Below are 25,285 nucleotides of genomic sequence, written 5' to 3'. Positions count from 1 at the left end.
GCACTTGACTATGAATCTTTGGCATCCTATATGTAGATTTTGTTATCCTGAGGCATAGTTAAAATTTCAGTTTGTTTTAGGAAAGAGAGTGAGAGGCAATGAGGAAAGGAGGAAAGAAATAGCAAGAGAACAACAGCAAAGTGAATTTATGTGCTGTATACGTTATATTTAAGCGAATACAGAGATGATTCTTTTTCTTCTTGCCTTAAGCCATGCACCTTAACTAGAACATTTGTCACTTACTAGCTCTGTCATCATCTCTGTCATGACTTCTTAATGCTTATTGGCCACTTTTTATACTCAGTGTGGGCTTTGTGTTAAGTGCCTACATGCACTATTTTACTTAATCCTTACCATAATGCTCTGAGATAAAAAAATAATGTTTAAATGTATTTTTCAGGGGGTTAAACTGAAGCTTAAAAAAGTTAAATACTTTCCCTGGTGTCATAGAGCCGGTAAATTAGCTGAGATTTAAATGTAGGCATTCTGACCTCACACTTGCTTACCCTATTAGCATCAATGTCTTTATACACCATAAATAAATAAATAAATAAATAAATAAATAAATAAATAAATACATAAATAAATAAAGTTATCCATCCACACTTTGGTTTCTTGGAAAGATTACAGCAGTGAAAGTGTCTGTAAGTGCCTGGTTCAGAATCAGAAAGCACCAAATCAGTTCTCTTTTCTTTCTCTATCCTACCGTAGCCAGCAATTAGTAAATATTTATAGAGTACCCACTATTTTCTCGGTTTGACTGATCTTGAACCACCAATTCTTATTAAAAGGAAGGTTAGTCCTGGCTTTGCCCCCAAGGATATGTGACCTTAGGGAGTCTTTGATCTCTACATCCATAAAATGTCAAGTATCTGCTCAGCCTTTCTTAAAGTGTACATTGTCTGTATCAGAACCCCCTTGATACAATAGACATTTCCAGACCTTCCCAAGATCAAAATCTTTTGGGGTAAAGATTGGGTTTCTGCATTATTATTCCCAATTCTATTTTGAAAAAAAAGTATTAAACCTATTACAGTGTGAAAAGAATCACATGGAAAACCCCTATGTACTAGGGGTTAACATTACTTTTTCCATAATTGCTTCATAGGTCTCTTTCTGTTGCTCTCTTCTTTTCTCTATATATTTTGGAAGTCACTTCTTAGTTCACCAGATTTTCTTGTTGATGCCTCTCTTTCTCCATTTGGATGTCATTTACAGACATCCTGTCCTCCCTAACTAAGCATATCAGTGATATCTTCTAAAACTGGGTTATTCTACAACCACAGTACCATCTTCACAGGCAAGGAGTTTAATTGACATTGATGCCATTCTATGATCAAATATACAGTCTACATTTAGATGTCTTCAATGGCCACCAAAAATGACCTTGGCGCTTTCCTTTGATGATCCAAGCCAGGACCTTGCATTCTTTTTGTCTTCAAATCACTTCAGCCTTCTTGCCTTTAGGAAATTCCACTCTGAATTTTGTCTGATGTGGCTTGATATTTTTGAGGAGCACAGGCTACTGGTCTTGTAGAATGCCCCTCCACCCGGACCTGCTTGCTTTCCCATAGCTAGATATTTTGATGGCAGATTGCATCAAGCATCAATGTGGTACTCGGGGCACCTTTATTGCCCTATAATCTAAGGACAAAATGAACTGCAAAGACATTTTGAACTGACTAAGTAGGTTTGTTGTTGGAATTGCTACTGCAATAGCACTAGTAATTCTGAAACAATTTCTTCCTGTATTGCAGGACACGGCAAAATGAATAAATGTAGTGACATTTTTGATAAACAGATTTCTCGCATACCGATTGACAAATACAGAAGGAGGAAAAATAAGGCAATTCCTTATGGCGTTGGATTTGAATTGGGGATGTGAATGTGAACTCTCATCTTTTACAATAGTAGAAATAAGCACATCTCGTCTCCAGATCTTGGTTTTCAAATAACATTTCATAATAAAAGGAACCGGGGATCCTGAAGGAATGGTTGATCCCCGGGCTAGGCAGATAAAATACAAGTTGATCCTGGAAGAGCTTGTTATGTCAGAAAGCAAAAAGAAAAAGGTGATTAAATACAATAGGGACTTGTCAAAAGAACTCGAAAGTGAGCTTGAAGGGGCTCATGCTGGCTAAAGTGGGTGCATCGGAACAAAAAAAAATAATGTGAGTGAGTGGATTGTAACATTTTAAATAAGAATCTATAGTAGAGTGTAATTAAAAACAACAGCAACAAAATAATTACACACAGAACAAAGCCTCTCACTTTAGAAGTCTGTCTGCTAACAAATGGAGAAGGAATGATCGAATTCAATGCCTGTATTTTTAACATGCTCCCTAGATCATCCTAAATCCCCTCCAAAGTTTGGGAACAACTAACTGTTAGATGTTATCTTGCTGCTCTGTAAGTCCATAACAGTGATAAAATCTTAAACATAACCCCTGGCCTGGAGAAACAAATACTTAGCAGAAGTATATGAGAAACGAAATTCTATTCCGCCTGTGATGATTTGTTTTCTCTTCTACAATACTTCTGGAATAATTTTTTTCCCACTGTTTTGGGCTATTCTATTCTAGTGTGGTTCTGGCAGAAATCCCTCCCCCTCATTGCCACCACTACCCCCTGCCCCTGCCTTGCAAAGTATTTACACCCTTGGAGACCAGAAAGGAGCGGCTGCCTGGGGTGGTCTACAGGCTCTGCCTTTTGCCTGCTCTGGTTTCTTTGATCTTTCACCAGGCAGACCAGAGCTTTAAGGCATCTATCACCTCCTCAGAGTTTAGTCCAGTGGACACTGTGTGTAAACACAGTGTCTTGTGATGCCTCGGAGGGCTTGATTTTTTATTTCAGAAGTAGGGCAGTGGCCCTTTGACTTTAAATGTGTATTCTGCCTCTGGGCTTCCAAGTTTTGCAGTTAATTGGTGGCTATTTTTATATAGTTCTAGTTTAATTACGCAAAGAAGCAATGCAAAACTTAACAGAGTTATGAATTGCTCTCTCCTTAATAAAGCTTGCCTTCGCTCCCCACATCCAAATCCATGGCCGGCCTCGTCAGTTCCACTTTCAACCTGTTACAAGCACCATGCTGCGACTTTTCATGTTCTTGCTGTCATTACCAAGGATCCAAGATTGTTTTCCCCCTTAAGTCCCTCCCTTGATCACATTGACTCTAATTTAAGCAAATGACACCACAAGGCCCTTATCCAGACACGGAACTTCAATGTCTTTCAGATACCACCTGCTGCTCGCTCTCCATTCCTTCAAACTCAACACATCTAAAAGAGCCAGGCCACCTCTAGATGAGTTCTGTCACCTTCTTCCTGGATACTTAAGCTCATGCCTAGTTTATTGTAATAATTAAAAAGCATACATTTTAGAGTCAAACAGAACTAAATTATCACTGGGTTTGAATCCCAACTCAAACACTTATCAGCAGCGAAACCCTGCTGGACTCAACATTCTCACCCGTAATATGGGCATAACCTTACCCATGTCAAATGATTGCAGTCTGAAACCAATGACATGTCTTATGCACATACAGGGCCTAATATGGTGCAAAGATTTAATAAAAGCTAATTATGAATGCATTGGCCTCTCTTCTTCTTAGTCCTCTATCCAGGGGGGAAAATACGGATAGATAGACAGGAAGGGAGAGAAATGAGAAGCATCAATTCTTCATTGCAGCACTTTTGTTGTTCATTGATTACTTTCTCATATGTGCCTTGACCAGGGGCTTCAGCCAAGCCAGTGACCCCATGCTCAAGCTAGTGACCTTGGGCTTCAGCCAGTGACCTTGGGTTCAAGCCAGCAACATTTGAGCTCAAGCCAGCGACCATGGAGGCATGTCTATGATCCCACATTCAAGCTGGTGACCCTGCGCTTAAGCCAGATGAGCCTGCAGTCAAGCAGGCGACCTGGGGGTTTTGAACCTGGGTCCTCTGTATCCCAGGCCAATGCTCTATTAACTGCGCCACTGCCTGGTCAGGCAAATCCATCTTTCTTTAAACCATCTTCTTTATTTCCACACAGTGCAGATTTTTTATTATCCCTGCCTAGACTGTTAAACAATCTTTCTAAGTTATTTTCCTGTCTTTAGTACCCCCAAGACTTGTGTTCTTATTGTGTGCAATAAATCATGCTAAGGCACTCAGTCCTTCCCATCTAACCCATTCCTCATTCTGTCAAAATATTTATCTTCCCCAGTATCTGTGTATGTGTGTGTTTATACTTTTCCCTTGATTAGAAAGAATGCAGTGACTTCCTAATATCTTTAGGATAAATTAATTGCACAGAAAGAGTCAACAGGCTCCAACCTACCTGTAGTGGAGAAATATCATTTGGTCTGGCCCAGACCTCTTTCCTGCCTCCTTCTGGTAATTGTATCCTTTTATTTTGGTGAATTCTTTATCATCCCCATTCTGGCCATGTGGCTCTATTGAGGACTGCCAATCACGGGTATCTATCTATGGCCACCAGGGTAGATATGTGACCTAAGCTGAGTCACCTGAATTCTTTCTTCCTTTGGACCCTTTTCTAATTGAGATGAGGAGACAAGAGCCCTTTCCTTCCTAGAAGCTGAGCTGCCAGTGGCCACTGTTTGGCCTTGTGCAATCGAGAGGACAAAGTATGTTAGAATCAATTCCAACTGCACTTGAGGTTAGCTGTTCTCTCGCCTTTTGTGGATTGGCAACGTGAGCTTCTGCATGTTCTGCTCAGTGTTCAGCATCCGTTGGGAGTCTATCATGCGGAGCCAAACATTCTGACTAATAACACTATCTTTCCACCAGATCCCTGTCCTATTTCTTTCCCAGATCCATCTCAGCCAATGAACCCACTGCTCAATAACAATAATCTGTGCCTCCCTGTTCTTCCTGCATTGACCAAGTTGTTTCTCCAGCTAGCAATGTATGTGCTCTCTTATCTCATTCTCTAAAGTCTGCACTTCCTTGGGATTTAGCTCCAAACTGTCCTCTTTCATGACACTCAGAGCATTCGCCACAAACAAGCTCCTTGGCCATCACATTTAAACTCTAGATTCTAAAACGTAAAGTCATCTGATATTTGTTTACTAATTGGGTCATTAATTCTTGCTATTTCTTACCCATCTACCAAATTAGAATAAAAGTTCCAGGCTCAACTAAAGTCTAGAAGTGAAGGGACTAGTTCCAAATCACATACCCAATGAGAAGCAGATACATTGAAGTTTCCTTAAAAATACGTATGTTTGACTAATGATAGTGAAGGAATACTTTGGAAAAGAAAAACAAGAGCCAGGAGCTCAAATCATCCAAAAATGTCTAGACTGCTAGAGGTTTTGAGGAAAAGATAGAATATGATTTGAAGAAAGTGCTACACTGTGCCAAAGAAAGAAAGAAGGAAGGAAGGAAGGAAGGAAGGAAGGAAGGAAGGGAGGAAGGGAGGGAGGGAGGGAGGGAGGGAGGGAGGGAGGGAGGGAGGGAGGGAGGGAGGGAGGGAGGGAGGGAGGAAGGGAGAGAGGGAGGGAGGAAGGGAGGGAGAAAGGGAGGGAGGGAGGGAAAGAAAAGAAAGAAAAAAAGAAAAGAGAAGAGAAGAGAAAAGAAAAGAAAAGAAAAAAAAAGAAAAAAGAAAAAAAAAGAAAAGAAAGCAAGCCATGAACATTCCATGATCTGGAAGTTTACTAGGCATTAAAAATGTTGGTGTAGGCCCTGGCTGGGTCCTCAGTTCATATGAGCATCATCCTGATATGCCGAGGTTGCGAGTTTGATCCCTAGTCAGGGCACCTTAAAGAGTCAACCAATAAGTGTATAAGTGGAACAACAAATAAATGTTTCAGTCCACCTCCGTCTTTTTTCCCTTCCTCTCTCTCTGAAAAAAATCCATAATAATAATTTTTAAAATGTTGGTGTAAACTTCACAAGATGTCCTGGACAGTGAAAGAAGGCGAGGCTGTTGCCAGAGAACGCAGTAGGTGGGAGATGTGGCACCTGGGAACTCGCCCAGGTTTCAGCTGGAGTCAGGGAATAGAAAGAACAGATGAGAATGCAGTCCAGGAGAAAGCAGGATCTGTGCGTGTCCACATTGATGGGCTGAGAGTTCCGTCCAGAGGGTTAAGGGAGAGTTTGTCTGGGGGAAATCTGTGGTTGTGAGAGGGAATGAATTGGGTGGTGCGGAAATGGGCATCAGGTTGTGAGGCAGAGTATAGGAAGAAGTTTCTCATGGATCAATGGAGAGTGCATGAGAACGATTCCATAAAGGAAGCGGAGATGGTATGGGGAGGTCAGACCGGCTCCTGCCCATGTAGACCGGCTCTCTGCTTCTGAAGCTCCAGACCTAAGTCAATATCAACCTCTTCTGAAGTCTGAAGGGTAGTCTGGCAAGATCCTGAAACACTTATTGAAATTTCATTTCATATATATTTTTAAAGATGTGTATGGAACAAACTTCCATTTCTTATTCCTCTTCACCTTTGTACCAGGACATCTTGTATGTCTATTTAGGCCGAATTCCTAAAAAATTCCGAGAATATGTTCAATATCTTTAAGTATGGGCACCCAACCTAGCATGCTACAGTTGTTAAGAAAAGGATCAAATGTATAAAGCCTTAGGAAAAGTGACTTAAATTTATATTACAGATATTAAAAGACTGGTAGAAGGTTTGTTTCAACAGCAGGTTGTTGTGGGAGGAAGCAACTCAACAGGAGAAGGTGGAGGGAAACATCTAAGCACTTTCAATTCTGCCTTGGGCTAGTGTGACCCTGGAGGAGTCCCCTCGGCAACATTCTAACACCAAGAGCAATCACATGCTTCTCACCTGACTGACTGGATGGCTGATACTCTAGGTGGTGGTCTATCTAGTTTACCAGGGACCCGCCCTGGTAAATGCCAGGTACACCCAATATAGGGTGTATGCCAACCCATTTAATATTGATGATGGACCTGTTCACCGACTGAGGCACACCAGAAAAGAAAGAACCCAAACCTGCTTAGCCTTCTGTTCCTGGGCCAGCCCCTAGTCTGAACATTCCATCTTTAAAATAAGATTCCCTAACCGGCATTAAGATTTTACCAGAGTAGGTAGTCAATAAGCATTCAGTCAACAGGTATTTACATAGGTGGGATTCACCTTAAGGGGTTTACATTTCTATCACCCCTCCTGCTCCTCTCTCATTCTGTTCTGTAATTTACCCCCCAGATATCCAGGGGTTCTCTATTTCTTCTTCACTATTCACCTGCTATCCACTGTCCATTCCATATATTGGATAACTGCTCTAAAGATGGTCGACCTACTATTTAGGAAACAGTGCCAAAAATACAGATCATATTTTCCAAACCTCAATATTGGAACTCAGTAGTTAACAGGAAGTAATATTTGAAATCAAGACTGTCCTTGACAATCCAAAACATATGGTTGTTGAACCTCAGAGAAGACAAGGAGCTCGGTCTGTGTCGCAATCCTCCAGGCCTTTACTTGTGAGCTGGTCCAGCCCATCTCTCTGGTCTTTTCTCCTACCTGTCTCTTCTCCCCACAGGCTGCCCAAGCCACCCTGACCTGCTTTTGGACCCTTGAAGCAGACAGGCTTGGTTCTGCGTCAGGTTCTTTGCACGGGCTCTTCCTTCTCCCTGGGACCTTCTTCCCTAGATCTCTGCAAGGCTTCCTTCTTCTTATCACCGTGGTTCAGCAGCAAAGTCACCTCCTCACAAAGGCTTTCCGTAACAGCCATGGCGCCCAGTGTCCTTTGCCCCTAGTCATTTTTGATCCTATTTTTCAGTTTTATTTTCTTCCTAGCACTTACTGCTCCATGAAAGTACCTTACGCTTGCAGTCACTCTTTATGTCCAGCCTACCACCCACTGTGGGACAAGCCTCATAGGGCATGTCTTTGCCGGTTTGTCGGCTCCCTTTATTGGAGCACCTAGAAGATGCCTGGGACATGGTTGAACACGAGCACCTTGAGGAATGAATGGATGGCACCACCCCTTCCTGCCATGACGCTGGAGGAGGGGCCATGTAGCCTCGGCTCTGTGGAGCTGAGGATTGTGTGACCTGTTCTTGCCAGTCTGACTCCACCTGAACATCTGTGGGAAAATGCACCTCCCATGGGAAAGGGGTGTACACTGGAGGACCCCAGTTCAGGACAGAGAGAAGAAACAGAACAAGAGACAGAGCTAAGCAAAAGAAATCTGATTAACAGGGGCATAGGGTAGGGCTTCAGGCGTAATATCCACAATACTGAAGTTGGACAGGTAGCCATGGTAACCCAGTTGTGACTTTGCCACAAACTCCTGACATGGCGTTGGGTCTGCCATTGGTCTACTACCCTGAGCTTCAAATGCCACACTTACAACACTGAGGCAGCTGGAAGTCTCTTTGGTTCTTTTTAGTGACCATTCATTACAAGGGGGGACCTAGGAAAGTATCACTTCTGCTAACTGTGAGTATTAAGGGGCTGTATTATAGCAGACCTACCCAGAACTAAGAAATGAGGTCAATAAAGTTTATACCTTTGAGAGTCAGCATCACGATCAGAGGCCAGATGTATAGAGCTGTCATAGACGGGCTTCTAGGCTAGCAAGACCCCAGCAGTAGCTAGATTCAGCATATTAACATGTCTGAAGAAATAAGAAAAAGCATGTCAGCTGGAGGGGGGTGTTCTCTAACCTCGGAAAGGAGGTCAGGGCTGGGTGGGCCCTCCTACGTGTGGTCCCGGAAGAGGACCTTCACCCTCAGTGCTTCTGGCCCCACGCACAGGCTAACCAGAGGGACACTGTGGGTAACAGACTCTGAGTATTTTTAGCAGAGGGTAGGACAAGGGTCGAATGCAGACTCTTCATTGCTGGCTTCAAACCCTGACTGCCATTTACTAGCTACATGACTAATATTACGTAAGGCAAGTTATCAAACAAGTAGCACCACTTTCTTAGTGTTTAATAGAAGGGATGTTAATATTAAGTGTCTTCCAAAATTTCTGGAAGGATTATGTGAATACATGTAAAGCACACAGAATGGGAGCTGTTATTATACATAATTCCATTGGCTATCACGCATGCGTGGGGTCTAATGATGTTAAATACCTGTCTTCCCTCCTCCTGATGACGCTGGCAACAAGCACGCTCCTCCTTCCCATGGAGGTCTGCTTACAGGGGAAAAAACGTGCTTAGCACAGAGATTCTGAGAAACTCCCTGTGCAGCGCCTGCAGTCGCTCACTGAAACATTATCTCTAGTTACGCCTGGGCCTCCCACAGAGGCCAAGGGAACAGGTGTGAGGCTGATGGAGGTTTTGGGTCCAGAGCCAGATCTGTTTGGATTTCCAAATCATCACACTGGCATTCTGTCCCCTACCTCCACCTTCGTGTACTGGGGTTTGAACTCACACACCCGCGCTCTGATATCCCTAAGAGTGATGTGTGTGAGTCCCTTGTCCCTAAGGCGGCGCAAGCAGTCCCAGCTGGTTTTCCCACCGAGCAGTGGTGTCAACTCTATCACCTCCCTGCCTGATCCTGTGCACAGAGGCTGCTATCTCTGCCACGGGAACTTTCACGTGAAATAATAGAAAAAAGCGTTTGGAAAACTGGTGGGTAAAAAAATACAGAAGAGGAGTAGCATTAACCCAAGGGTTCCCACTGACCTGTCCACAGTGACTTTCCCTTCTCTTCCTCCTCCTCCTCAAAAAATACATCCAAATATTGTCATTTCCTTAGGTAACCTGCCTGGAATGCCAACCACCCTTTAGGGCTTTGTCTGAGTTTTTAAGCATTCTCAATTAAAAGGGTGAGTCATTCTGGAAGGGTTAGAGAACTCGCGGTGATGATACACATCAGTAGAAACGTGTCAATATTTCTTCCCCCTGACACCTTGCTGGATTCGGAATTCACAGGTTCGTGAGTTATGAAGGGAGGGGACAGAAAGGTGAGACGGGGAGAGGAATGGGAAGGCAAACTTCTTGGAAAGGCCCATGAGACCTGCTCGGTGGGAGCATAGAATGGAGAGGGTCAAGGACCGGACCGGAAGGACTCTGGGAGGTTGAGCTATGACATGAGTTCTGTTGGCATTTCCGGACTGACCTGGGAAGGTAACCACCAATTATAATATTGTTCCCTTGAGAAAATGCGGCCTAAACTCTAAATAAGCAACTTGTAAAAGAACTTTTGAGATACAGTCCGTTGCGACTGAGTTCTTAAATGGTGGACTTCCTATCGTAATTCTTGGGAAGCCCCAGGAAGCATATGGTGTGATGTTGGGGGAAAAGGGATAAGTGAGAAGCGAGTATTACAGCTGGAAGAAAATTTGTCCCCGGGGCTTGGGGCAGGCTGAAGAATCCAGCCACCTCTCCAGCGACCCGGCAGACAGATGTCCTGTATTGAAAGAGAGGACGTTCGGGGGGAATTGGGTTACACTGATGTTTCATTCTGGGTCCCGAGACAGCCGTGGTCTCCACTCTCAGAGAGCTCTGGACCTCGGTCTCAGTCCACCTGAGAGTCCTTGCGGAGAGGAGTGACAGCGCTCAGGAGAAGCCGAGCCTTGGTCCGAGGAAGCCAGAGCGAGGAGACGTGGGTCTAACACATTGCAGGTTGGGACTGAGGGGCAATTCAGCGGAGGGTGTGGAAGGGAAGGGGGTTCAGGAACACCCACGGAGGGGACCAAGGCAGGACGCGCAGACCCAGCAAAGGGGCGGTGTGGGAGCCCGCAGGGATGGGAGCCGCGACGAGAGGGCTGGGCGGGGTGGTGGAAAGCGCTACGGCAGCTGTCCCCGCGGCGGCGCGCTCGGGGAGGGAGCCTGGGAGGGTCTGGCCGGCGGGTGGCGTGTGACATCCACGGCTGCGGCGGCGGCTGGAACAGGTGAGCGGCGGGTCCCCGCCCTTCCCCTTCCCCGCGAGCGTGCCTCCTACCGGCTGTCCGCGGCGCCTCGCTGTTCGCGGCTCCCCTGGCTTTGGGGTTTTGCAACTGGCAGCTGGCTCTTTTTTCTCCCCTCCCCTGTTTCTGTCTCTCCTTCTTCTTTTAGGTTGCTCCACCCCGCCCAGGATCAGGCGAGGGGGGGACCCGCTGAGCTCCGGCTGCCGAGTCGCGCCGAGCGCGTCTGCGAACTCCCGGAGCGGAGTCCCGCGCGCTGCCTGCTCTGCGCCGGGCGCCTTCCCCGCGCGCCCCTGGGCCCCGCGACCCCCACGCGCAACCCTTCCCCACTTTCCCCCCGTTTTGCAATCACATGGCATTTTAAGAATGCCGGAAAGATGGCGGTAGCGGCGGCGGCAGCGGCGGCGGTGCCGGCCGGCGGGGGCGGCGGCCGGGCGCAGCGGAGCGGGCTGCTGGAAGTTTTGGTGCGGGATCGCTGGCACAAAGTTCTGGTGAACTTGAGCGAGGACGCCCTGGTTCTGAGCTGCGAGGAGGGCGCTGCGGCGTACAACGGCATTGGGACCGCCACCAATGGCTCCTTCTGCAGGGGCGCCGGGTCCCCGGGCGCGGGCGGCGCGCAGCCCCCGGACTCGCCGGCCGGGGTGCGCACCGCCTTCACCGACCTGCCGGAGCAGGTGCCCGAGTCCATCTCGAACCAGAAGCGCGGCGTGAAGGTGCTGAAGCAGGAGCTGGGCGGGCTGGGTATCAGCATCAAGGGCGGCAAGGAGAACAAGATGCCCATCCTCATCAGCAAGATCTTCAAGGGGCTGGCGGCGGACCAGACCCAGGCCCTGTACGTGGGCGACGCCATCCTGTCGGTGAACGGCGCGGACCTGCGGGACGCCACCCACGACGAGGCGGTGCAGGCGCTGAAGCGCGCCGGCAAAGAGGTGCTGCTGGAAGGTAAGGGGCCGCCGCGCTGGCTGCGCGGGGCGCGCACACCCACTCACCCTCCCGCAGCGCCCGCGCCCGCACCCACGTGCTGTCACACCCAGGGGCCCGGGGGTTGAGCTTAACGTGGAGTTTTAACAACTTTTACCCACCTGGGGGCAACTTGTTCCTACCCTAGAGTCGTTACAGGCTTTGAGCCAGCAGGGGTGTGTGACAACGCCACATCAGCAGTGTTTATTGAACTCCTATGTGCCAAGCACGGGGTCGCATGCTCAATGCACACACTGCCTCATTTTTATCTGCAGATAATCCACGTGGAGCGTCGGGACTGGGGAGTGGCGCTGGAAAGGAGGGGGAGACAGAGAGAGTGCCCGTGCACGTTAGGAGGCGAGCTCATGGAGTAATCACAACTCGGAGAGTTTGCCTCTTTGGCACAGTTTCCTCCTGAGAAGCCTGGAACACCCAGCGAAAAGGGTTGAATCATAAAGGGGCCAGACAGATGTGGCAGTGTATGACTGCTTAAAACTCCCACCATCCTTCGACTTCCTTGCCTTCCAAGGGAAACTGGGGCTGTGGCTGGGGAGTTGAGCCAAGGGCTGGACAGCATGTCGCAGCTTTATGCAAAAAGTTCACCCCTGCTGCCAGGTGTTTGGGCGGTCAGTCCGGATTCCGGCTTGCTCCGGGTGGAGGGCTGGCGAAGTGATTTTTTTTTTCTGCCTGCATTTTCTGGGGATTTTTCCAGAGGGCTGTGGAAACAACCTCTGTCTGTAAACAGTTTCCCCTGCCTGTGAGGCATTTTAGAAACTACCTTCTTGAGATGTGAAATCCCCAGTTTCCTCATCGCTGAATGTGAACAGGATAGGTAGCATGGTTTGCACCCATTTGTGGTTCTGCGGCGGCCCGTGGAGGAATAGGGCTGTTGTGTAGTGGGCAGAGAATGCCATCTCCCTTCACACCACAACTGACTGCACTCGCACCACAATTGCACTTCTCACTTGCTATCTGCCTCGCTGCCACTTAGCTGGCTGTGGCCCTGTCTCTATCAGCACTAATATTGTGTCATGATTTTTATCGATTTACCTAGCTTCGCTCTCACTGTACACCGAGTTTTCCGGGGTCTTTTACTTAGTTATGGGCCCTCCCCCTTGAGCTTCGGTGCTCAATGACATGTTCAGCTGAGACCTTGTAAAGGGGTGGTTGATTTCAGTCTTAAATTCATGACCTCAGTACATACTCTGTTCACCAGCTGTCATGCTGGTGTGTGTGAAACTGAGAAAGTTCCCAGTTGGGAAACCAACTCTGTTACGTGATGCAACTCCCGCCCGCCTCCTGGCCTAGAATCCGGAGGGTTTTCCCCTCTCTTATTTGTCTAGAGGATTCGTGATGTCTTCATATTTCATTGCTACCCTGGATCCAGAAGGTGGAAGGCTATTTGCTTTAGCTTGATGATTAACATAAGTAAACAGAAAAAAGTTGTCTCCCTGCGTGTTGGTTTGTGTGACAAGGGGCAGGTGGGACCTGGGGCAAGTGTAGTTTGGACTGTAAACTGCTGGACACCTGCTCAGCTTGCAGTATTTACTGTAAAATGCCAGGGGACAAAGGCAGGTCATGTTTATGTCACTGCCCTTCATTATGTCCCTTCGTTTCTTCTCAGTTTCCATTTAATGAATAATGACCTAGCAAAGAGGTTAAAAAATATATCTCTCACCCCAAAAGAGGAAGAAAGATGACTCCCTGCAGACATATACTTGCTCATGTCCTGAAATGCCTTCTTGATTCTAGAGTTTTTACATAGGAAACACTTTGCAGATGTAACCTTGATGGAGATGGCTAAGGGAGGTATTTTAAAGATATGGTTCTAAGGCAAATACTTTTTAAAATTTAGATTGCTTTTGGGGGGGTTGTTTGTTGAGGGAGCTGGTGGAAATTAGTGGAACACCTCCATGGCTGCCCCTTTGCACCCCAATATGTGAAATGCACCCCCTAGTGGAGAGTCATTGCCTCTACTAGTGGAACACTTGTGAGGTGAAATGCTGAAGCCCAAGTTTCAATGCCTGCCTTCTGGTCGGAGATACTGCCCCAGAATCTTCTTAACTTCCCTGAGCCTCAGTGTCTTCCGAAGAACGGGAACAAAGATCCTGGCGGGACATGCTTATTTTACAGAACTGCTGTACGGAAGAGCACTCTGAGAATAAAAGGGGGGGGTTGTATCAAGTTTCTTCTGTGATTAGGTATCATTACAATGCAAATAAAATGAAGATGGAATTTTCTTCTAAAAGATAATCTTTTCTTTTTTCTTTAGTAGAGTTTGTATTTCATTTCCTTTTTTTAATGCTACTTTATTTTGTACTATGAAATTGCCATGTACAGAATACCACTCTGCTGGGGAAAGGGAATCATTAAGTAGCTGTTGTTTCTCAAGCACTTAATATGTGTCCGGTTTGACTTGCATTTGTTCATATTACCTTCTAGTAACTAGTAACTCCAGGAGGTTCACACTGTTGCTGTTCATTGATGAGGAAGCCGCAGCTACCAGACAGTAGGTGATTTACTTAAAGGGACATAGCTAACAGGGTTCCAGGTCTGACCTCAAAACTCGTACTTGTACCTTCTAGCTCAGGGGTCAGGGGTCAGGAAACTTTTTGGCTGAGAGAGCCATGAATGCCACATATTTTAAAATGTAATTCTATGAGAGCCATCAACAACTCGTGTACGTTCTGCATTATCCAATAAAAATTTGGTGTTGTCCTGGAGGACAGCTGTGATTGGCTCCAGCCACCTGCACCCATGAACATGAGCGGTAGGAAATGAATGGATTGTAATACATGAGAATGTTTTATATATATATATATAGTATTTTTCTGAAGCTGGAAACGGGGAGAGACAGTCAGACAGACTCCTGCATGCGCCCGACCGGGATCCACCCGGCACGCCCACCAGGGGCGATGCTCTGCCCACCAGGGGGCGATGCTCTGCCCCTCTGGGGCGTCGCTCTGCCGTGACCAGAGCCACTCTAGCGCCTGGGGCAGAGGCCAAGGAGCCATCCCCAGCACCCGGGCCATCTTTGCTCCAATGGAGCCTTGGCTGCGGGAGGGGAAGAGAGAGACAGAGAGGTGGGGGGGGGGTGGAGAAGCAAATGGGCGCTTCTCCTATGTGCCCTGGCCGGGAATCGAACCCGGGTCCCCCGCACGCCAGGCTGACGCTCTACAGCTGAGCCAACCGGCCAGGGCCTATATTTTTAACGTTATTATTTTTTTATTAAAGATTTGTCTGCGAGCCAGATGCAGCCATCAAAAGAGCCACATCTGGCTCACGAGCCATAGGTTCCCGACCCCTGTTCTAAGTGAAACTGATCCTCTGAGCTTCCAGGTGGAACTGTGTACTTGGGTCAATGGAAGCTTCATCAGTTATTGGGTCAAGGTGTTTTTCCTGCTCCTCAAATATGTTGAGATGCTTGGAACAGCCCTGAACAGGAAACAGCAATTGTGTGAGCTACTCAGAAGGGAGGGACAGGAAGGAGAATTGAGGCTTAAAACCCTAAGGCACCAAGTGTCTCTGCCTACGAAAAGGGAGCTGCTGCGGTGTGACGATGTGACCCACCTTTACACTGGGACAGTGCTCCATCATTGAACACGTGTCCAGCCAGGAGACTGAACTATAATTCAAACTTAAAATGGTGCGTAAACTGGGCGTTAGGTTGGTGTTTAACTGATTATTCGACAAAGCTAATATCAAATATCTCCCCACTAGGAACTCATTTCCCATGTTAGGGAGTAGAAGCAGTCACCCTTCCTGTAGCCATGCAGATATCAAACCCCTTAACGCCAGGGGACACCATTCATACAGGCCACCATGTGAATGGCACCCTCTGGGTTGGGCAGGGCGCACCTACCTAAGTAGCCTTGGCAGCTCTGGGTGGGGAAGGTGGAGTCTTTTCGCCTGTAAAGTATTAGTAAAAGACTTATTTGAAACATGTCAACCATTTGGAACTGAAGCAACAACGAAATTTGTTTCTCTGTAACTTTATCAAGATTGAGGAGTACAGAATGTTCTGGAAGACTCATATGGGAATGTGGTATTTGAGGGTGCACAAAATCATTCCTAGCTCTAAAAGGTCCCCCTGGGAACGGAACCTGAAAAAGTGGAAAGTCAAAGGAGAAAATCAGAGACAATTGTAGACATTAGCCCTGTCCGTCGAAGCTTCTCCCAGACTGTTGCCAGGAATGCTTGGCGTTGGGATTACCTAACATGGGGCTTTCACAACCCCTTTCTCCAATGGTGGACGTGGCAGTGATTTGGGTGGCATAAGAGCTCAGGATAGGATGAGACTTTGATCTTTAAAGAATCTTACTTTATTTAGTATTTAGGATGCACAGATTCTTTTTCTTATTCTTTCTTTCTTTCTTTTTCTTTTTTCATTTTTGTAAGATGTACAGATTCTTAACAAATACCCCCAAACTCCAGAATTAGAATCTTGATACTTGGGTTATTTATTTTTTAACTAACAGTTACTCTTTTTACAAGACGCTTTATGTCTTTGGGCCTTGATTTTTTTTCACTGGAAAGCGAGGTGGCAGGGATAAACCACATCTAAACCTCATTTCACCTCAAAATCTTATCAATTCCGACCCCGCATTTTTCTTTCCCATTTTAGAATTTAATCTCAGTTGCTTTTATAATCATACATTTGTGGTGAGTTTAAATAAATTCTTATCGTCAAGTTATTTTCATCTTGTTAGAAATTCAGCCTAAAAAGTCGAACATTAATGTTTTTTCATTGGGAGTCAAAGCAGTGGGAAATGTTTCCTCACTTTATTCGTTTTTAGTGTTATGTGTTGCGTTGCCTTGTATGTCCATGTACCAATGAACAAATGTTTTGGGGAAATATTTTCTCTGTATCTATGAGTCTGTTTCTGTTCTGCTTGTTCATTTATTTTGTTTTTCAGATTCAACTGTTGATATGTACTAATTGCCATTTTATTCATTTTTTTTAATCCTTTCCCCCCTCTTCTTTTTAAAGAAGACCCTTTACCATTTTATGTAACACTAGTTTGGTGGTGATGAACTCCTTTAGCTTTTCTTGTCTGGAAAGCCCTTTATATGTCCCTTGATTCCACATGATAGCCTTGCTGGGTAGAGGAATCTTGGTTAAAGGTCCTTGCTTTCCATCACTTGAACTATTTCTTGCCACTCCCTTCTGGCCTGCAAAGTTTCTTTTGAGAAATCAACCAACAGTCTTGTGGGAACTTCCTTTGTAGGTAACTAACTTCTTTTCTCTTGCTGCTCTAAGATTCTCTCTTTGTCTTGAACCTGTTGCATTTTAATTATGATGTGTCTTGGTGTGGGCCTCTTGGCAGACCCAGCATTTTTCTAATGCCCCTTTTCTTATCATGAAAACAATTTCATAAATCATATTAACCTAACTCTAATTTAAATTTAAAAATTAATATAATGCCCTATGATTATTACTGTATTTTTAACATTAGCGTGATGAAGAGATGAAGTAAATTCTTCTTCATAAAGCTTCAGTAGATGAATACATGACACAACTACACCAGAGGTCCTGACGAAGGAGACAGGTGCTAGTACTTGTTTGTGAAATCACTATCAATGCACAGCTACAGATGGAGATGGGTAGGAGTTTGTGCATTTGGGATCTGATAAAAGCTTGCACTGTGACTACTCCAGATGTTGCAAGATGCCTAGAATCCCCGTTCCTATCACTAAATGCTAGCAGTAAGCCACCACCTCTCCCTGTGACCTCTAAAGTGCTTCCACGACTTTCTGAATTGCTATTGGGCAGAGGTGTATTGACCCTCTCCTCTCTTGAGAACCAGTGTCCTCTACGAAGGCTTAATACTGGTTTACCAGTATATGATGTCTAACTTTTTTCAAACTCTTTTTACATTTGTAATATTAGCTAACACTCTAAGCACTATACATGGACTAAGTCATTGATTCTCACAATAACCCAATAGGAATAATATGTCTATTTTACAGATGAGAAAACTGAGGCACATAGTGCTCAAGTCTCTTGCCAAAGAAACACAATGAAGAAGTGCTGAGTCTGAGATTCCAGCACGGCCCTTATAGCTTTTGATCCTCATAAGCAACCTTATAAAATAAGCAGATCGGGGAGTGAAACTCCAATGGGTGGAATGATTTGTCTCAATTAGGCCTTTTACTGTCTTGTCTGGACTATCAGTTTGTTATTGCTGTTATAATGAATTGCAGCAGTCCCTCTTCTCTGCAGTTTTGCTTCCTATGGTTTTAGTTACCCACAGTTAGCTGTGGTCTGAACATATTAAATGGAAAATTCTCAGAAATAGCAATTTATAAGTTTTAAATTGCATGCCATTCTGAGTAGCATAAATGGCCACTGCTAACATCAGGAAAGTCACTTTCACAATTATGATCTCATCGGATGCTCTGGTAACCATGGGAAGGTTATTATTATCACCTTCATTATAATCATCATCACTTTTATCATCAGCATCCCTATTTTATAGGGCTTAAAGAAGCTTTGGGGGCCCTGGCTATTGGCTCAGTGGACAGAGCGTCGGTTTGGCTTATGGACGTCTTGAGATTGATTCCCGGTCAGAGCACACAAGAGAAGTGACCATTTGCTTCTCTGCCCCCTCCTTCTTCTCTCCCTCTTCCCCTCCTGAAGCCAGTGACTCCATTGGTTCGAGCATGGCCCTAGACACTGAGGATAGCTCCATTGGAGCACATCAGCCTCAGGTGCTAAAAATAGCTCAGTACTAGAACATTGGCCTCAGATGGGGTTGCCAGGTGGATCCTGGTCAGGACACATGTGGGAGTCTAACGCCTCACTATCACACCTCCTCTCACCTAAAAGAAGAAGAAGAAGAAGAAGAAGAAGAAGAAGAAGAAGAAGAAGAAGAAGAAGAAGCCACTTTGGGTTTATAGGAATTAAGTGACCTATTTGTTGTCAGTATGTGCTTGAGTCAGAACTTTCAGTTGTATTTGACAACCCAACTCAAAAAGTGGAACATAGGGGAAATAAATGCAAGAATCCACTTGGTGTCCAGGACAACCAAGCCTAGGTCTCTCATCACCTTTGCTCTCCTCCTCTCTTGATGGAAGATGGCCATCAGCAGGTCCATGATATTATCTGACACCTCAGTATATATAATGGGGGAACAGTCTTCTTAACAATTAGAGTAGCTCCCCTTATCCACAGTTTCTCATTCTGTGGTTTCAGTTACCCATAGCCAACCCTGGTCCAAAAATATTCAATGGAAAATTCCAGAAGTAAACAATTCATGAATTTTAAATTGTGGGTCATTCTGAGTAGCACGATGAGATCTCCGCTCCGTCCATCCCTTGGTCCTGCGTCTCCATGTTGTAGATGCTCCTTGCTCATTAGTCACTTAGTAGCCATCTTGGTTATCAAATCCACTGCCATGGAATCACAGTGCTGTGTGCAAGTCACACTTGTTTTACGTAATAATGGCCTCAAAGTACAAGAGTAGTGATGCTGGCCATGTGGATATACCAATGAGAAGCCATAAATTGCTTCCTTTAAGTGAAAAGGTAGAAGTTTCCATCATAATGAAAGCAAAAAATCATATGCCAAGGTGGGTAAGAATGAATCTTCTATCCACAAAATTGGGAAGAAGGAGAAATTCATCTTAGTTTTGCTTTCACACCTCAAACTGCAAAAGTTATGACCACAGCAGGCAGTAAATGCTTAGTTAGATGGAAAAAGCATTGAATTTGTGCAGGAAGAAGTGACGTCATCATGGCTCAATGATCCTCCTTCTGACAATATGTCAGAAGGTCAATAGTAGCTTAACGCTACCTCACAATGCCACCAGGGCAGCGCACTTCTTACCCACATGGCTGTAACTTAGTGTGGCTATGTGGGCAGAACGTGACCTTCAGACATTGCTGAGAGACAAGAGGGAGGCTGCCAAGGCTCTTGTGAAATGCCCTGCTCCCTGTGCCCCACCCAGCTGCTGTGGTACTCAGCCACTTGACCATGACTTTTACTTAGGAGTGGCTTCCTGAGCCAGGCTTACATTTGTAAAGTGGTTTCACTCACATTATGATATTTGTCACCAGGTCCTCCCTCTGTGTGATGGTTGGACTGGTGTCACAATCTCCCTTTTGTACGGGAGGAAATAGAAATACCAGAGATGAGGGAATTTACCTGGGGCTACCTTGTGAATGAAGGAACCGAACAGCAGAGAACCTAGCACCCAATCACGGTCTTCCTGCCGCCTACCACACAATTTCAAGACGTCGTGCAGTGGGCAGAAAGAGGTCCAGGAGGCATTAGGTGTGGCCTCTGATTTTAGGGAGCTGACAGTCATTAATGAGATTGGGCATTTGAGGCTACTGGTGAATCACCTGAGATTAGGAATACAAATAATGTGATTTTTACCCCAGCGTATGTAGTATGGTACCTGGCACATATTAGCTTGTTAAAAAAAAAAAGGTGTTAAAAGGAAAAATAAATAAATAAATGGACAGATGGAAGAAAGGAAGCCAGGAAGGAAGGGAAGGAGGGAGAGAGAGAGATGCCTGGAGGACTGAATGACCTTTCTTTGTGACTCCGGTCCTTGGCCACTCACGCTGTCAGACTGTGGGATAAGCATTTGGCTCTAACATTGAACCCATGCCTAGCTCTGGAGAGAACAGAAGTAGAGAAGTAGCTCTATAGACCTAGGAAGCACTTACTTCACGTAGACCAGTCTTGAAAGACAGTCGACAAAAGAGGAGCCAGACACAATTTTAAAAGTTACTGGAAAATGTAATTATCCTCGTAATGGTATATTTATAACCAGCTTTCCTTTGCTCCGCTGTGGCTCAGGGCCCTACACGTCTCAAGAACGCTTTCTCTCTTCTTTCAGGAGATGAAAACTGTCTGCTGAGATGTTTTCATTGTTTCTTTTTCACACGTAGGCATCAGCCTGAGGATGTTCCAGGGAGGGTGATGTGCATGGTCCTTCAGTTCTGTGTTTCTGCCGGGCTGGGTAATGCTCTTCACGTTCAGTGGTGCATTTTAGGAGTCCCCCCATGGAGCACGGATTAAAAATAACTCACTGCACAGGGCTCCACATTTGTGAAAGGCTCCTAGCTACCAGTGATCTGTTAGGCGAAGAGAAATAATTCTCCGGTAGTTAGTGGCTTACTAAGAATTCTATTTGAAAGCATGCATGTCCAAGCAGTTAATGTTAGAGAAAAGCCAGAATTTCCTTTGCATTTACACCAAGTGTTTTATATACCAAACCTCATTACCCACTTCACTGGCTTTGATCTATAATAAGGCTTGCCTTCAGCTCTGGCCTACAGAGTGAGACTTAAGAGAAAACATGTAATAAACACTACAAAGTAAATGTTCCAACAGACTCGTGCAAATGAGCCCCGCTCCTAACGTGGGAGAGACGGGAAAAGAAGTTCACGATTAATGGTGATTATAACAAAGATTAAAATGATGATCCATGCCTTTGCTCAGTACTATTTAAAACTACTTCTTCCTGTGCTTTGAAGCATCTTTCTTGGTGTGTGGATAAATATGCAAACATCCATCTCAACTTTGACAGTTTGCTGAGCACTAATGCAATTGCTATATCCAGTTTGTCTGCGTTGCTGTTCAAACTGCCATTGTTTCCTCCCACGGCCATTCTTCTCTCAAAGCAATATCATGCAGTGGTTTAGAGGGTGGGCCTTACAGTCTTGTTCTAGCTCTTTCTACCTGTGTGATCTTGTGCAAGTTCTTTAACCTACAGTTTCTTAATCAGTAGGTTCATTGTGAGGAGGAAAGCGATTGTGTATGTAAAATGATTAGCTCATTGCCTGGAACATAGTAAGCACTAAATAATGACTAACTATATAATGTGTCCCATCTCATGCTTAGCTAAGTGTTATTTTCAGAGAATGGATTCAGTCGTATATTATAGGAAGGCCTTTGGTGGCACAAGGGATGGTTTGGGAATTGCCATGTTAGAGAACCTAATGATGTAACCCAGTGGTAGTCATCCTGGTCCCTACCGCCTCCTAGTGGGCGTTCCAGCTTTCATGGTGGGCGGTAGCGGAGCAACCAAAGTATAAATAAAAAGATAGATTTAACTATAGTAAGTTGTTTTATAAAGATTTATTCTGCCAAACTTAACAAAAATCCGACATAAAGTACTTGGTAAGTAATTATATGCTTTAACTTGCTGTAACTCTGCTTTATAAATTTTATAAAGTAAAGTTACTTCCCTACTTTATAAATCACCATTACTGTGGAACCGGTGGGCAGTTAGAAAATTTTACTACTAACAGAGATACAGAAGTGGGCGGTAGGTATATAAAGGTTGACTACCCCTGAGCCAATGGCCAGCTCATCTGCCTTGTCGGGGTGAATTATGATCTTACAAGGGTGTATTTCATTTATGATTTTTAGGAGCATCAGATGTTTTCCAGCAACCCAACCACAGTGTGGGCTGCTGTGGTTTTTGGTGGGCAAATGTGAACTATGTCTTAAAATGCTGATATGCAAGAACATGCAGACAAATGTTTTGCAGAGGGAAAGCTGGTGAATCAGGATTTTACCTACACAGCAACATTCAAAATTTTCTGAAACATGCTCTAGTAATGATAGGAATGTGGATATCTTATTAGCCAAAAGAAGCCCAATGTTTCTTTTATTAAAAACGGAAAATATTTATATAACTCTCACTAAATCAGCATTATATTTTAGTTTTTTTCTTATTCTATTATTTAGTATGTATTTCAAGAAATTCGAGAGGCCACCCAGTGGAAGATACATCGTTATTTCTATATCCTTAAGAAAGAAAAAAATGGCTGGGTTGGCTCAGTGGATAGAGTGTCAGCCCATTATATGGACATCCCTGGTTCGATTCCCAGTCAGGGCACACAGGAGAAGTGACCATCTGCTTCTCTCTCTCTCTCTCTCCCTTCTCTCCCTGTTCCCCTCCCGCAGCCAGTGGCTCGATCGGTTTGAGTGTTGTCCTGGGTGCTGAGGATCCCCATCAGGGCACATGCGGGAATCTGTCTCACTATCCTCCCCCCACACACACACACTTAAAAAGAAGGAAAGAAAGAAAATCTCTAAGATTGAGAGTTGAATAGGATACCTGCCTAAATTTGGGACACCCAAGGGCTGGCCCTTTTCTTTACAGGAATAAATAAAAAAATAAACCCATCGCACAGAAAGGAACAGCAAAGGAACTCACGCATTTCAAATTTGCTAGTAGTAGAAGGAATAAAAATGATATTGTCTAAGACTTTGAATTGCAAGTCAGTTCTAATAAATATTTAGGCTGAATTTCAAATGTCAATGTGAGTTTAAAAAAAAATACTTAGGCAGGTAACTCAACCTAAGTTGGGGAGGGCCCGAATGAATGATAGGACCAGTTACAAAGGCTTCCTCCAAGAATTCACCCAGGCCTCCAGCGACTATAACACACATTCCCCACATCAGAGAAAATAAAATATTGCAGTAAGTGGGCAGTTTGAATTGATGGGACAAGGCATGTACAAGTTACAGAAGCAATTATTAAAATACATTTCTTTTTAAATGTTTTTAAGTTTGGACCTTGTTGGTACAGGAAGCAAAAATCTAGAGCGGAATGAGATGAACCTGCTGTTCTTTGAAATAGAACAGTCCAGAGGGGAGGCGGGTGTCGAGTGCTAAATGACATTTATATAAATTACAAACCCGCTTTATTATAATAATAACAGTAAGAGTAAGTTATACAGGAGAAAATGCTCTAACAGACCTTTTGAAATACTAAGGATATATGAAATGGAATGGAATGCTCCTCAGATGAAGTGATTTACACAGTAGGGTTACATAACAAGCAAAGTGAAATTTGAAATACAGGTAGTGATTTGGCTACTTCAGGCCCTGCATTTCAAATGCTTTCATCTGAAGCATCCTTTCATCAGCAACGCAAATCAAGGGTAATGATTTCTCTCTTCTGCTTGCAGTATTAGTGAACTGTCCTCTGTTTTCTACTTCACTTTTAGAGTTTGTCTAAATCAAAATAATAATCTACTGTTAGCATTCCTTTGGCTACCCTTCCCCACACCATCTCTCCTGTTTCACGGAACGGTAGAGCTTATATTCTAATATTAAAATATATACAATCTAATGGCAGTACAGGCATATTATTTGTATTAAATATATATTTATATTTTATTTATATAATCGTACATTATAATATATATTCTAATAGTCTAAATAATATGCCTACACTGCTATCTTGCCATTGGTATTTTAATAGGAATTGCATTGAACCTATAGTATGCCGTTACCTTGATATATTAATTTCAGCCATTATTGACTAAATCAGCCTATGTTGATAAAATTATGATTATGTCAATATCATTCCATTTTTTAGCCAAGTAATATTTTATCATCGTATTTCCTGCAGTTATTAATAGCTTGTCTTTTTTTTTCTATTTGTTTAATTTTCTTGTACCTACTTCGATTTTGTTTTTTTCAGACGACCACACATAACAAAAACTCGACCCATTCTGTTCACTGTTTTTTGGAGCCCTGCCACTCTGGACTGGCTCTGTCATGGCCTGGAGCATGCCCGTCTTTCCCAGGCTGTCCTTGGCTCCCTCGGTCTGTTATCCTGGTCTCACTGTCATCTTTACTTGTGGTTTACTCCCTAGTTTTGCTGGAGCACATTCTTGAGTAGCTTCCCAAGAAAGAATATTTGGGAGGGAAGTGTATGAAACCATGTATTCTCTCACTGACTTGATAATTTGGGTGTGATAGTCTAAATTAGCTGTCGTTTTTTCCCTGAGCAGTTTTCAGAGTCACTTGTGAGAAATCTTATTCTCTATCTTTTATGTGTAACCAGTTTATTCTTCCTGGAAAATTTTAATAACTGCTCTGTATCACACATATTCTTAGTTCTATGTAGTGATTTGTCTTGATGTAGAGCTTTTGTTAACCAAGTTTCTAAGCACTTGATGGGTGGGCACTGCCAGGCTCAAGCCATGGTTCTCAAACTGTGTGCCAAGTTACCCTAAGGTGCCCCAGTTTACTCACAAGGGCACCACAGAATATTTCTAAAGTTTATGGGAAAAATAGCAACATCTGTTCGATACCAGGATCATCATTAACTCAAGTTTCAATGTTAGATTGCTAAATTTCTTCAGTGACATCAGTATCTTTGAAAAGCTGCATTTTCCAAAGTTGTGATTTAAAAAAAAAAAAAGGAAAGAAAATACCACAGGAAAACTAGTATGGAACAGAAATGAGAATAGCAGTATCCATTATGATTCCAAGATTTGAGAAGTTGTGTAGTGCCCAACAGAGGATAAGTTTTTAGGACATGAAGACAGACTATATTGTTGGGACTTAACTACTTAATAAACTAAATTGGTAGGTAATTTTAGGGATGTACAAGTGTCATGAAAAAAATTAACTGAGCCTGACCTGTGGTGGCACAGTGGATAAAGCGTCGACTTGGAAATGCTGAGGTCACCGGTTCGAAACCCTGGGCTTACCTAGTCAAGGCACATATGGGA

The 25,285-nt window shown here is 44.3% G+C and overlaps 1 protein-coding gene and 1 long non-coding RNA gene across 2 annotated transcripts in view; one reads left to right on the top strand and one right to left on the bottom strand.

Annotated features, from left to right (window-relative positions):
• The window catches only part of LOC136401341 (uncharacterized), a 48,196-nt gene extending 37,209 nt beyond the window's left edge, over positions 1-10,987 (bottom strand). Inside the window, exons 1-2 of the long non-coding RNA XR_010750498.1 lie at positions 10,870-10,987; positions 8,484-8,591 (exon numbers count right to left, since the gene is read on the bottom strand). This is a non-coding gene — a long non-coding RNA (uncharacterized lncRNA). The remainder of the gene's footprint in view (positions 1-8,483; positions 8,592-10,869) is intronic.
• A 219-nt stretch (positions 10,988-11,206) lies between these two features.
• SNTB1 (syntrophin beta 1) overlaps positions 11,207-25,285 on the top strand; it is a 225,549-nt gene continuing 211,470 nt past the window's right edge. Inside the window, exon 1 of the mRNA XM_066379422.1 lies at positions 11,207-11,773. Coding sequence (XP_066235519.1) covers positions 11,209-11,773 — 565 coding nt within the window. The 5' untranslated portion in view covers positions 11,207-11,208. The remainder of the gene's footprint in view (positions 11,774-25,285) is intronic.

Source organism: Saccopteryx leptura, chromosome 3 (genome assembly GCF_036850995.1).
Source record: "Saccopteryx leptura isolate mSacLep1 chromosome 3, mSacLep1_pri_phased_curated, whole genome shotgun sequence".
In the NCBI taxonomy this organism is placed as follows: domain Eukaryota; kingdom Metazoa; phylum Chordata; class Mammalia; order Chiroptera; family Emballonuridae; genus Saccopteryx; species Saccopteryx leptura.
Note: the sequence above shows the minus strand (reverse complement) of the source record. Positions and strands in the feature narration are given on the sequence as shown.